This window comes from Triticum aestivum, chromosome 2B, assembly GCF_018294505.1.
Source record: "Triticum aestivum cultivar Chinese Spring chromosome 2B, IWGSC CS RefSeq v2.1, whole genome shotgun sequence".
Classification (NCBI taxonomy): Eukaryota; Viridiplantae; Streptophyta; class Magnoliopsida; order Poales; family Poaceae; genus Triticum; species Triticum aestivum.
Window position 1 is genome coordinate 649,798,700 of NC_057798.1, and position 13,737 is coordinate 649,812,436.

General features: G+C 43.3%; 1 protein-coding gene across 1 annotated transcript; it reads left to right on the forward strand.

Moving 5' to 3' along the window:
* Window positions 1–9,954: 9,954 nt before the first annotated feature.
* On the forward strand, window positions 9,955–13,491 carry LOC123046498 (probable protein phosphatase 2C 44). Its single transcript, XM_044469883.1, has 5 exons — window positions 9,955–10,466; window positions 11,781–12,032; window positions 12,163–12,445; window positions 12,557–12,711; window positions 12,989–13,491. The coding sequence occupies exons 1-5, from the start codon at window positions 10,341–10,343 to the stop codon at window positions 13,127–13,129; spliced, it is 957 nt and encodes a 318-aa protein (XP_044325818.1). The 5' UTR covers window positions 9,955–10,340; the 3' UTR covers window positions 13,130–13,491.
* Window positions 13,492–13,737: the final 246 nt, after the last annotated feature.

Sequence of the window (13,737 nt, forward strand, 5' to 3'; positions counted from 1 at the left end):
ATGTGTATTACCGAGAGCACCCAGAGATACCTCTCCGATACTCGGAGTTACAAATCCTAATCTCGATATATACCTAGTTATGTTGTGATGTTTGATAGCACACAAGGCATTCCTACAGTATCCGGGAGTTGCATAATCTCATAGTCAGAGGAATATGTATTTGATATGAAGAAATCAATAGCAATAAACTGAACGATCATTATGCTAAGCTAACAAATGGGTCTTGTCCATCACATCATTTTTCTAATGATCTGACCCCGTTATCAAGTGACAACACATGTCCATGGTTAGGAAACCTTAACCATCTTCGATCAACGAGCTAGTCTAGTAGAGGTTTACTAGGGACATGGTATTTGTTTATGTATTCACACATGTATTTATGTTTCTGATCAATTCAGTTCTAGCATTAATAATAAACCTTTATCATGAATAAGGAAATATAAAGTAACAACTTTATTATTGTCTCTAGGGCATATTTCATTCAATCACCCACTTGCACTAGAGTCAATAATCTAGTTCACATCGTCATGTGATTAACACTCATAGTTCACATCACCGTGGGACTAACACCCAAAGAGTTTACTAGAGTCAATAATCTAGTTCACATCACCAGATGATTAACACCCAAAGAGTACTAAGGTGTGTTCATGTTTTGTTTGTGAGGGAGGTTTAGTCAACGGGTGTCACATTTAGATCCGTATGTATTTTGCAATTTTCTATGTCTACAATACTTTGCATGGAGCTAATCTAGCTAATTGCTCCCACTTACAATACGTATCCAGATTGAGACTTAGAGTCATCTATATTAGTGTTAAAACTTCCATCGACGTAACCCTTTACGACGAACCCTTTATCACTCCCATAACCAAGAAACATTTCCTTAGTCCACTAAGGATAATTTTGACCGCTGTCCAGTGATCTACTCCTGGATGACTACTGTACCCCCTTGCCAAACTCATGGCAAGACACACAACATGTCTGGTACACAACATCGCGCACTTTATAGAACCTATGGCTAAGGCATGGGGAATGAATTTCATTCTCTCTCTATCTTCTACTATGGTCATGTTTTGAGTCTTACTCAACTTCACACCTTACAATACAGTCAAGAACTCCTTCTTTCACTGATCCATTTTGAACTCCTTTAAAATCTTGTCAAGGTATGTACTCATTGAAAATCTTATTAAGCATCTTGATCTATCTCTATAGATCTTGATGCCCAATATGTAAGCATCTTCACCGAGGTCTTTCATTGAAAAATTCTTATTCGAGTATCCTTTTATGCTATCCAGAAATTCTATATCATTTCCAAATCAATAATATGTCATCCACATATAATATCAGAAATGCTAAAGAGCTCCCACTCACTTTCTTGTAAATACAGGCCTCGCCGTAAGTCTGTATAAAACCGTATGCTTTGATCACCTTATCAAAGCTTATATTCCAACTCCGAGTTTCTTGCACCAATCCATAGATGGATCGCTGGAGCTTGCATGCATTATCATCACCTTTAGGATCAACAAAACCTTCTAGTTGCATCATATACAACTTGTCTTTAAGAAATCCATTAAGGAATGCAGTTTTGACGTCCATTTGCCAGATTTCATAATGATAAAATGCGACAATTGCTAACATGATTCAGACGGACTTAAGCATCGCTACAGGTGAGAAAGTCTCATCTTAGTCAACCCCTTGAACTTGTTGAAGACCTTTTGTGACAAGTCGAGCTTTATAGACAGTAACATTACCATCAGCGTCAGTCTTCTTCTTGAAGATCCATTTATTTTCTATGGCTTGCCGATCCTCGGGCAAGTCCACCAAAGTCCACACTTTGTTCTCATACATGGATCCTATCTTAGATTTCATGGCATCAAGCCATCTGTCAGAATCTGGGCTCATCATAGCTTCTTCATAGTTCATAGGTTCGCCTTGGTCTAATAACATGACTTCGAGAACAGGATTACCGTACCACTCTAGTGCGGATCGTGCTCTAGTTGACCTACGAGGCTCAGTAGCAACTTGATTTGAAGTTTCATGGTCATTATCATTTGCTTCCTCTCCAGTTGGTGTAGGCATCATGGGAATGGTTCTCTGTGATTGGCTACTTTCCAATTCGAGAGAAGGTACATTTACGTCATCAAGTTCTACTTTCCTCCCACTCACTTCTTTCAAGAGAAACTCCTCTATAGAAAGGACCAAAACTTAGCAACAACGATCTTGCCTTCGGATCTGTGGTAGAAGGTGTGCCCAATAATTTATTTAGGGTATCCTATGAAGACACGCTTCTCCGATTTGGGTTCGAGCTTATCTGGCTGAAGTCTTTTGACATAAGCATCACATCTCCAAACTTTAAGAAATGACAGCTTAGGTTTCCGCCAAACCATAGTTCATATGGTGTCGTCTCAACGGATTTAGATGGTGCCCTATTTAACGTGAATGCAGCTGTCTCTAATGCATAACCCCAAAATGATAGTGGTAAATCGGTAAGAGACATCATAGATCGTACCATATCAAATAAAGTATGGTTACGATGTTCAGACACACCATTTCACATGGTTACGACGTTCAGACACACCATTACGCATGGTTACGACGTTCAGACACACCATTACACTGTGGTGTTTGAGGTGGCATGAGTTGTGAAACTATTCCACATTGTTTAAATGAAGGCGAAACTCATAACTCAAATATTCGCCTCCACGATCAGATCGTGGACACTTTATTTTCTTTTTACGATGATTCTCCACTGCACTATGAAATTCTTCAAACTTTTCAAATGTTTCAGACTTGTGTTTCATCAAGCAGATATACCCATACCTACTCAAATCATATGTGAAGGTCAGAAATAACGATACCCGCCACGTGCTTCAACACTCATCGGACCGCATACATCGATATGTATTATATCCAATAAGTCATCGGCTCGCGCCATTGTTCCGGAGGATGGAGTTTTAGTCATCTTGCCCACGAGGCATGGTTCGCAAGTATCAAATGATTCATAATCAAGTGATTCCAAAAGTCCATCCGCATGGAGTTTCTTCATGTGCTTTTACACCAATATGACCTAAACGATAGTGCCACAGGTATGTTGCACTATCATTATCAACTTTGCTTCTTTTGGCATCAATATAATGAATATGCGTATCACTACGATCGAGATTCAATAAACCATTCACATTAGGTGTATGACCATAGAAGGTTTTATTCGTATAAATAGAACAACAATTATTCTCCGACTTAAATGAATAACCGTATTGCAATGAACATGATCTAATCATATTCATGCTCAACACAAACACCAAATAACATTTATTTAGGCTCAACACTAATCCCAAAGGTAGAGGGAGTGTGCGATGGTGATCATATCAATCTTGGAAACACTTCCAACACACATCGTCACCTCACCCTTAACTAGTCTCTGTTTATTCTGCAACCCCTATTTCGAGTTACTAATCTTAGCAACTGAACCGGTATGAAATACCCAGGGGATACTATGAACACTAGTAAAGTACACATCAATAACATATATATCAAATATACCTTTGTTCACTTTGCATCCTTCTTATCTGTCAAGTATTTGGGGCAATTCCGCTTCTAGTGACCATTTCCTTTGCAGTAGAAGCACTCAGTTTTAGGCTTGGGTCGAGCTTTGGGATTCTTCATGGGAGCGGCAACTTATTTGTTGTTCTTCTTGAAGTTCCCTTTCTGTCCCTTGCCCTTTGAAACTAGTGGTTTTGTTAACCATCAACACTTTATGCTCTTTCTTGATTTCTACCTTCGTCGATTTCAGCATCGCGAAGAGCTTGGGAATTTTTTCGTCATCCCTTGCACATTATAGTTCATCACAAAGTTCTAGTAGCTTGGTGATAGTGACTAGAGAACTCTTATCAATCACTATCTTATCTGGAAGATTAACTCCCACTTGATTCAAGCAATTGTATTACCTAGACATTCTGAGTACATGCTCACTGGCTGAGCTATTCTCCTCCATCTTGTAGGCAAAGTACTTGTTAGAGCTCTCATACCTCTTGACATGGGAATGAGTCTAAAATACCAATTTCAGCTCTTGGAACATCTCATATGCTCCGTGGCTTGCAAAACATTTTTGAAGTCCCGGTTCTAAGCCGTAAAGCATGCTGCACTAAACTATTAAGTAGTCATCATATCGAGCTTGCCAAACGTTCATAATGTCTGTGTCTGCTCCTGCAATAGGTTTGTCACCTAGCGTTGCATCAAGGACATATTTTTTCTATGCAGCAATGCGAATAATCCTTAGATCACGGACTCAGTCCACATCATTGCTACTATCATCTTTCAACTTATTTTTCTCTAGGAACATATCAAAAAATTAGGGGAGCTACATCGCGAGCTATTGATCTATAACATAATTTGCAAATACTATCAGGACTAAGTTCATGATAAATTAAGTTCAATTAATCATATTGCTAATGAACTCCCACGTAAATAAACATCCCTCAAGTTATCTAAGTGATACGTGATCCAAATCAACTAACCCATGTCCGATCGTCACGTGAGATGGGGTAGTCATCAATGGTGAATATCTCTATGTTGATCATATCTACTATATGACTCACGTTTGACCTTTCGGTCTCTAGTGTGCCGAGACCATGTCTGTACATACTAGGCTCGTCAAGTTTAACCTAAGTATTCTGCATGTGCCAAACTGTCTTACACCCATTGTATGTGAACGTAGAGTCTATCACACTCGATCATCACGTGGTGTCTCAAAACAATGAACTTTCGCAACAGCGCATACTTGGGGAGAACACTTATCTCTTGAAATTTAGTGAAGGGATCATCTTATAATGCTACCGTCGTTCTAAGCAAAATAAGATGCATAAAAGATAAACATCACATGCAATCAAAATATGTGACATGATATGGCCATCATCATCTCGTGCTTTTGATCTCCATCTCCAAAGCATCGTCATGATCACCATCGTTACCGACTCGACACCTTGATCTCCATCATTGCGTCGTGGTCGTTTCGCCAACTATTGCTTCTACAACTATTGCTAATGCATAGCGATAAAGTAAAGCAATTACATGGCGTTTGCATTTCATACAATAAAGAGAAAACTGTAAGCTCCTGTCGGTTACCGATAAATTACAAAACATGATCATCTCATACAATAACCTATATCATATCATGTCTTCAGCATATCACATCACAACATACCCTGCAAAAACAAGTTAGACGTCCTATACTTTGTTGTTGCAAGTTTTACGTGGCTGCTACGGGTTTCTAGCAAGAACCGTTCTTACCTATGACAAAAACCACGACGATGATTTATCAAGTTTGCTGTTTTAACCTTCTTCAAGGACCGGCCGCAATCAATTTGATTCAAATAAAGTAGGAGAAACATACACCCGCCAGCCACCTTTATGAAAAACTAGTTGCATGTCAGTCGGTGGAACCGGTCTCATGTGCCTGGACATGTAAGGTTGGTCCAGGACGCTTCATCCCGCAATGCCACCGAATCAAAATAAGACATTGGTGGTAAGCAGTATGAACATCACCACCCACAACTTCTTTGTGTTCTACTCGTGCATATCATCTACGCATAGACCTGGCTCATGATGCCACTGTTGGGGAACATAGAATGGAAAACAAAAAAAAAATCTACGCACACGCAAGATCTATCCATGGAGATGCATATCAACGAGGGTAAGAGTGTGTCTACGTACCCTCGTAGACCGTAAGCATAAGCGTTTCACAACGCGGTTGATGTAGTCGAACTTTCTTCGCGATCCAACCGGTCGATTACCAAATGTACAGCACCTCCGCATTCAGCACACGTTCAGCTCGGTGACGTCCGCGCCTTCTTGATCCAGCAAGACAACGAGGTAGTGGATGAGTCTGACAGCACGACGGCATGGTGACGGTGATGGTGAAGTGATCTCCGCAGGGCTTCGCCTAAGCACTACGAAAATATGACCGGGGGTGTAAACGGCCGAGGGGGTCGCCGCACACGGCTAGGCAATTGTCTGTTGTGTGCTAGGCACCCCTCACACATATATATAGGTGGGAGGGAGGGAGGAGCAGCCAAAGGGGGTGCCCAAGTAGGGGGAATCCTACTTGGGGTCTCTCCCAAGGTGGCGCCTCCCTGCCATGTATATGAGCGGGGAAAAGGCAGGGGAGGGTGGCGCCCCCTTTCCTTTCTCCCATGAGAGGGGAAGGCAGGAGGGGCTAGCCCTTCCCCCTTTCCTTTCCTAGGGCTGGCCGGCTAGGGAGAGGGGCTCACCATCCCTTATGGGTTGGTCTGTCCCTCCCGTGGCCCATTAAGCCCATATACATGCCGGGGGGGGGGGGGGTGTCTGAAACCCCTTTCGGTGACCCGATGGCTACCCGGTGCATCCCGAAACACTTCCGGTGTCTGAATACCATCGTCCTATATATATCAATCCTTACCTTTCGACCATTTCGAGACTCCTCGTCATGTCCGTGATCTCATCCGGTACTTCGAACAACATTCGGTCACCAAATCATATAACTCATATAACACTATATCGTCAATGAGCATTAAGCGTGCGGACCCTACGGGTTCGAGAATTATGTAGACATGACCGAGACACCTCTCCGGTCAATAACCCCGCCACTGATGTGTACACACCAATGGTGGTCATAATTTCCTACCCGCCACTTGTATCTGCCCAAAATACCAGTTGCTGGGTCGCCTGCTCGCTACTAATATGACCCCACTATAAGCATTTTCCTAGCAGTGCAAGAATAATTCACGGGGGAAGAGTAGCAACACATGTAGATGTTGGTGAGGATGAAGTAGTCGATGTAGCGGAAGCCGAAGGGAGAGGCAATGTAGATGTAGAGCTGCTACACCCGAGGAAGCAGAAACATCGAAGATTACATTCACAATACCTTCTTTATTGCCTCTTTTGGCCTCCTCTATTAGCTCTTTTGTCATTCATTTGAGGATCAGCTCTAAGTTTTCTTCACACACCTTTGCTCATGCTTTAGGGGTTGCATATAGCTCCTACAATTCCTCCATCACCAAGACAATTTTATGGAAATTCTACACAAACACACAGTCTCCAGATTCAAATTCCACCAAAAATACCATTTTTGGCTAAAAATGGAATCATGAGCACCTAAAACCTGTAGTCCAAAAATTTCTATCATTGAAAAATGGTTAACCATGGCTTTAGTAAGCAAGAACATTGTTCTCAACCTAAATCATAGTAAGACCCCGATGTTCGTTCTTCGCCCCCAAAACAGAGCGGTAAAACTTACCAACCTAGGTGAAAAAGACACAAGTGTGTCGAATAACAGTTTCTAAGGGAATGCCAAACATTACATTTGACGTCATGCATATTTTGATTTAACCAAGGTGGATTCTAAAGTGGGAGATGACGTTTATGCCAATAAAAAACTAAGGGGTGGCTCCAGCCAGTCATAGCTACATAAGTGTACACATGTCATGTTGTACACCATATCCAATATTTCTTAAAAGAAAAGTGTTAACTCCATTTTACCCATCTTTTAGCATTTTATAGGGATTTAATGAGTTTTAATCCATTTTACTATATTTTAATAAAACTTTGTATCACATGTACTCTTTTTTTATTCATGTGCATGTTCTCCACCTATTCGACCGCATGCCCGATTCGTCCTCTGGTATGTCTAGTTGGTTAATTCGCGCCATCCAACTCAAATAGAAGTGCACACTCCCCTCGGTCTCGCGCACTTGATTACGTTTCATCCGGTTTCGAATGTAGATAGTCTCTGCCTTTTCCCTCATAGGTGACCAAGACTATTATCAAATCCAGATTCGGTATGTGCCCAAGTTCTAAAAGCAAAATATTATCCCAACTGTAATCTTCTGAAGGTGGGGCCAAAGAAGGGTTCATCTTTTACTTGGCAAAGTATTGTGGCCGGACTTAGTACTTTCCGAAGGGGACACATTTGGAGAGTGGGATCAGGTAACATGATAAACATCTGGGAAGATCACTGGGTTCCTGGGAGCCCAAATCGTATGGTACAAACACCGAAGGGCCATGTTCTCCTTAAAACAGTAAATGAGCTTATTGACCCTGCCTCTGGGAATTGGGATGTACAACTGCTTCAAGACATCTTCTATCCAGTGGATATTGAGAGAATCTTACGTATTCCTCTGAGTGAACATCAACAGGACGACTTTGTGGCATGGCATCATACACGGTCATATGTTTTCTCTGTTCTCTGCATATTATATTGAGTGGGATCATGCCCATCGTCACAGACTCACCCGACCAGATGGCCAAGGGGCTTCTGCTCGCAACCCTGTTTGGAATATACTATGGAAGCTTCATGTTCCTAGTAAGATCAAGATTTTTGCATGGAAGGCTCTGCATGGAATTTTACCGGGATTAGCCGTATTGGCAAATAGAAACATACCCACTTTGGGCCAATGTCCGGTCTGCTCAATGGGCGCAGAAGACATCAAGCACCTGATGTTCACATGTGCTCGTGTGAAGCAAGTTTGGAACTCTGTTGGTTTACTGGACATCATTGAGGACGCTACAAGAATTGACAGGTCGGGTTCAGTGGTTTTGGAAGAACTCTTGAGACGTCCTATCCTTGGTCACGTCGGATTAAAAGAGATGGTTATCACGGGAGCCTGGTATATTTGGTGGCAGCGGAGAGAATTCGTAAAAGGTGCGCATGTGGCACCGCCGATGCGATCGGCTTTCAGTATTCAAGCTTTGGCGCCTAACTTTGGTGCTGCTAGTGCGAAATCAGTACCACATGAAGTGTCATGGATCAAGCCGCCTAAGCAGACTTACAAACTTAACACTGATGCAGCTTACATTGATGGCTCAGGAGGAGCGGGTGCGGTCATTCGTAACGATGCTGGAGAAGCGATTGCTGGTACTTGCGAACCGCTTCGGCACATCCATGATGCAACAACAACCGAAGCTTTGGCTCTCCGGATGGGGTTAAATCTCGTGGAAAGAATCGGATGCTCGCCAATTATTATAGAAACAGACTCATTGGAACTAGTTGAGGCTTTTAATGGAGTCACTCAAATATGGAGTCCTTACTCAGCGATCCTTGCGGAGTGCTTTCAAATTGCTCACAGGATAGGAAATTTTTCATTGCAACACTGCAAACGGGAAGCAAAATATGTGGCGCACAATCTAGCTAGACATGCTTTTACTATAAATTCTGTAATTTTCTGGGACGATCAGCCACCTAGCTTTATTGTTTCGGACGTAATTCAAGATGTAACTATGTTGAAAAATCAATAAATGCGCCATGAAGGCTTTCCCTCAAAAAAAAAACCCACGGGAAGAATGCTAATTTAAAGGTGATTCTTGCAAGCCTTTGTCGTCGAAAGAGTTCCAGTATTCTGGACTGAAGTTGCACAATTTTTAGAGAGAAAACAATGATAGGAAAATAGACCATGGCTAGTGTCTGAACTTGCAACCATATACTTGCACTTGGGATTTCATCTAAATATTTAACATGGTCCTACCAGCACGCTACTATGTGTTTACAACATTGTGGGAGATGCGTTCTAAAGGCATATCCAATGGCGGAACGCAAATCCGACACACTATCCATTCACAAATATGTCCACACACACACGGATACATGAGCTGGCCATCCAACCCTGTTCCTCAAGATTTAGAAAAAAACAAGGGGAACATATGCGCCTATGAGGGGGAGAGATCGGCAGCATACCGCTCGGCATTTCCGGCAATCACCTCCTTGACTTCCATATGCCGCCTGTTCCAGAGAAGGAAAGAAAATGGTAGGGAGGAGATGAGGCCCGCCTCGACCATGTACCATAGGAGAGGCAACCGGTGCCGGTCCGGGGCGCAATGAACCGAAGCATGTCAAGAAACCGGCTATGGAAGAAAAACCAGTCCACATAGCGTGGCTATATATATACCACGCCGGCCGTGCATTGCCATTGCCGGTTGATCCGCCGATTTCCCCCCTCCTCCTCCTCATCCTCTTGTAGTGGCACCCACCACAAATGCTACAATCATCGACCTGAGCAGCAACCAACGACTCCGCTCCCGCAAAACTTTTCCCGGTCTTCGCCTTCCCACCACAAGTGTCGCCCGGCCACGGAATCGTCCCGCCAGACGCCAACCCCGTCGTCACACACACATCGCCACCAGCCCAGCGGAGTCCACAATAAAACCCAAAAGATCTCTCCATCTTTCTCTCCCACTCCCACCCCCACCCGTGTGCCGTTGCCTCGTCTCGTCTTCTCGACCAAGTTTCTCCCTCTCCCCTCTCTCTTTCTCTCCTCTCGTGGCTGTGGCCTGCGGGGCGCGGGCCAGCGGCGGTTGCTCGTTCTTCTTGGCGTATGGTCGGCCGGATGGAGCGGCAGACGGTGTCGACGTCCTCCGCGTCCTGCTCCCCCTCCGCCGCCTCCTCCTCCTCCTCCTCCTGCGGCGGACGTAAGCGGCCCGACATACTCAACATGATCCGGGTAACCATCCACCCCGCCCTGCCGGGGCTTAATCGCTTCCTCTTCTCTCGGCGATTACTACAAAAGTTTCTCCTTCAACGCGTATAGTTATATGCTGCTACTTTTTTTTTTTATGTTTTGGGGGTGTTTGATTGATCGAATACGGAGGAGAGGTTTGGTTGGGTTGATCTGCGTGTGAACTCGTAAAAATTCATCCGATTTCTCTGCCAGAAATCGTTATCTACTGCAATCAGAGGAATTTTCGAGCGATTAGTACCACAATGATTTGCTTTTCTTGTTGGTTAGGAGTTTATTTTTTAACTTTTTGGCGGCGGTTAAATTAAATTTGGTAAAACGGGCAAGAAAGAGTTGCAACTGGTGTAACTTGGAGTCACAGGATTTGAAAGCTTTGGTTTCTCAAAAAGAAAAAAGGAAAAGAAAAATAAATTTTTTTTTTTGAGGGGGAAAAGAAAAGAAAAATAATTTGAAAGGCTTAGTTGGGTTGGCAAGTTCCAAGCCAAGTTGGACTTTGGGAGCATCGCTCCCACTTTTTGACCTGGTGCGGGTGCGGCACGCACGCAAGTCATGCCAGCCGTAAGCAACCTGTCCACCTTTTGGACCCTTCCTTTCCTTGCACCGCGTCTACTCCCAGTCTAGTCTAGCTACTACTACTACTCCACTAGCCTTAAGCAAAACCCGCAAGGAATCACGCACTGCTACCTTCGATTTGGTTATATAATACTAGGACCTACGAAGGCTCCGTGCTCTATATCTGTTTCAAAATTGCTGGCTTATTGTGTCGATTTGTGTAAAAAAAAATCAACAGAGGAAGGTGTAAGTTTTGAACTCTTAAAATGGTCAATTCGTTCTCGCAAAAATAGGGACGGGGGGAGGGGGTTCAGTTTGTTAGATTACTGAAAATCTCATTAGTTACCATTTACGAGCCTGTTTGATTTTTTTTCCTTCGAAAAGGAGGATTACCCCCTGGCCTATGCACACCGCCATACGAGCCTGGTTGATGAGCATGGAACTCTGTTGCTTGTGAATCTATTGCGTTTTTCAGATATGGGCGAGACTGTTCTCATTTTTCTAAGGATTGGGATCTGTGACATTTTTCTTGTTCCTGCACTAAACATATTGTTTCTTTGGGAAATGAGAAAAAGTGTCTCGAGTCTCGACCTGATATGCTGCCAGCACAGATTGTACAGTAAAACACCATTTTTTGGCATGCTCTTTTATGTTGTTACCATTTTCCTTTTGTTGGTCCTGTTTATGGCCAGTCTGAATAATAATATACTGACATTATGCTTGCTTTCTCTGATCTCTGTATGACAGAGTGCAGCATGTCTTAATTCATCATCTACTGATACTGGCAAGGGGCGGAGTAAGCAATCGAGCACCAAGGTGACGCATGGATTCCACTTGGTTGAAGGGAAATCTGGCCATGACATGGAGGACTACCATGTAGCAGAGTACAAGTGCGATAAGAACCATGAGCTTGGCCTCTTCGCCATTTTCGACGGCCATCTGGGTGATCGTGTGCCCAGTTACTTGAGAGCTAACCTTTTCTCCAACATACTCAAAGAGGTATTTTGCTCTTAATCTTGGTTCTGTTCAGTTCCTGCAATATCAGAAGTGTTGATCTCATATCAATATTTGATCCTTCTTATTTTGCATTATGAATCCGCTGACGGTTTCCCTTTCGGTATTGGCGCAGCCTCTCTTCTGGACCGACCCTCAAGAAGCGATTAAAAATGCATATGGCTCTACAAACAAATATATTCTGGAAAATGCCAAGCAACTTGGACCAGGCGGCTCAACAGCAGTTACTGCTATTGTAGTTGATGGCAAGGATATGTGGATAGCAAACGTAGGTGACTCGAGGGCCGTTTTATGTGAACGGGGTGCTGCTAATCAGATCACCGTGGACCATGAACCCCATATATCTAATGAAAGGCAGAGGATTGAACAGCAGGGTGGCTTTGTCACAACATTTCCTGGTATGATTTCTATTGTGTAACTGTCTCATCATTGTTCTGTTTTTCTTTTCTATGTCTCATTATTGTTCCTAGTTAAACAAGGTATAATTGTACTCTTTGACTTGATGACAGGTGATGTCCCTCGCGTAAATGGCCAACTCGCTGTCGCAAGGGCGTTCGGTGACCATAGCCTCAAGACACACTTGAGTTCGGAACCTGACATTAGGCATGTACCCATAAACTCAAGTATAGAGTTCGTCATACTTGCCAGCGATGGATTATGGAAGGTTTGTACTATAACTTCTTACACACCATTTCTTGCATTGTTCTCATGCTTACCTCCCTTTCATTATGCTTCATCAGTCCTTGTATTTTTTCTTTTCGCCCTGCTTTCTGAAAAAACATCATCATTTGGTTGGAGTTCTGCATCTTCCAGTTTCTTGTTCATCATCATCTTATAATAAGTGCATAACCCGCTTCCAGGCTGATTCATCTGTATTTAACAGCTCTGTTATGTTCACAAATCATTTCCTAAACCTGCATCTCTTTGCTGAATTAATCCAGGTGATGAAGAACCAGGAAGCTGTGGACCTCGTGAAGTCGACAAAGGACCCTCAGGCAGCAGCAAAGCGGCTGACGACCGAGGCGCTCGCGAGGAAGAGCAAGGACGACATCTCCTGCATCGTCATCCGCTTCCGCTGCTGAATCGACCCCATTCTCCGATCATTTCAATTTCTCGATCCATGACTGATGTGGCGTCGTGACCTGATTCTCGCTGCTCCAGATTGAAATTATGTAGTGTCTGTTATTGTTTGTACTTATAGTAGCTGTGAACAGGCTTGAGCTTAGAACATTGCATGGGAAGACGGTGGAGAGTCTGAGGCTTGGGGCTAGTAGTGAGTAGTGGCTAGTGTGTGCAGGGTGTGTCATTCATCTGTGCATATGTTACACCGCCATAAGTTCCCCGCCAATCTGTGGAACATCTCGTTTGTGTACCTGGTTGATTGTGATGGTAAATTGGTAATGGACCAACCATGTTAAGGTTGCGCTTTGAACTACTTTAAAAAGATTGTCTAAAAAAGCAGAAGGCTCTGTGCAGCCTATTTCCTTGTTTTCTTAAAACATCTCTAGCAGACCCCGTAAAACCGCGACCCGTATAAGGCGCTTACAGTTCGACGAAGAACTGTTTTGCGGGTCGAAATCGTGCAAGGCAGAGTAGAACCCATATATGAAACTGCATAATTTGAAAAGGTGCTTCACGGGAGAAATTGCAACCACACTAGTTCATCACATACTACATGATCATTCATAGT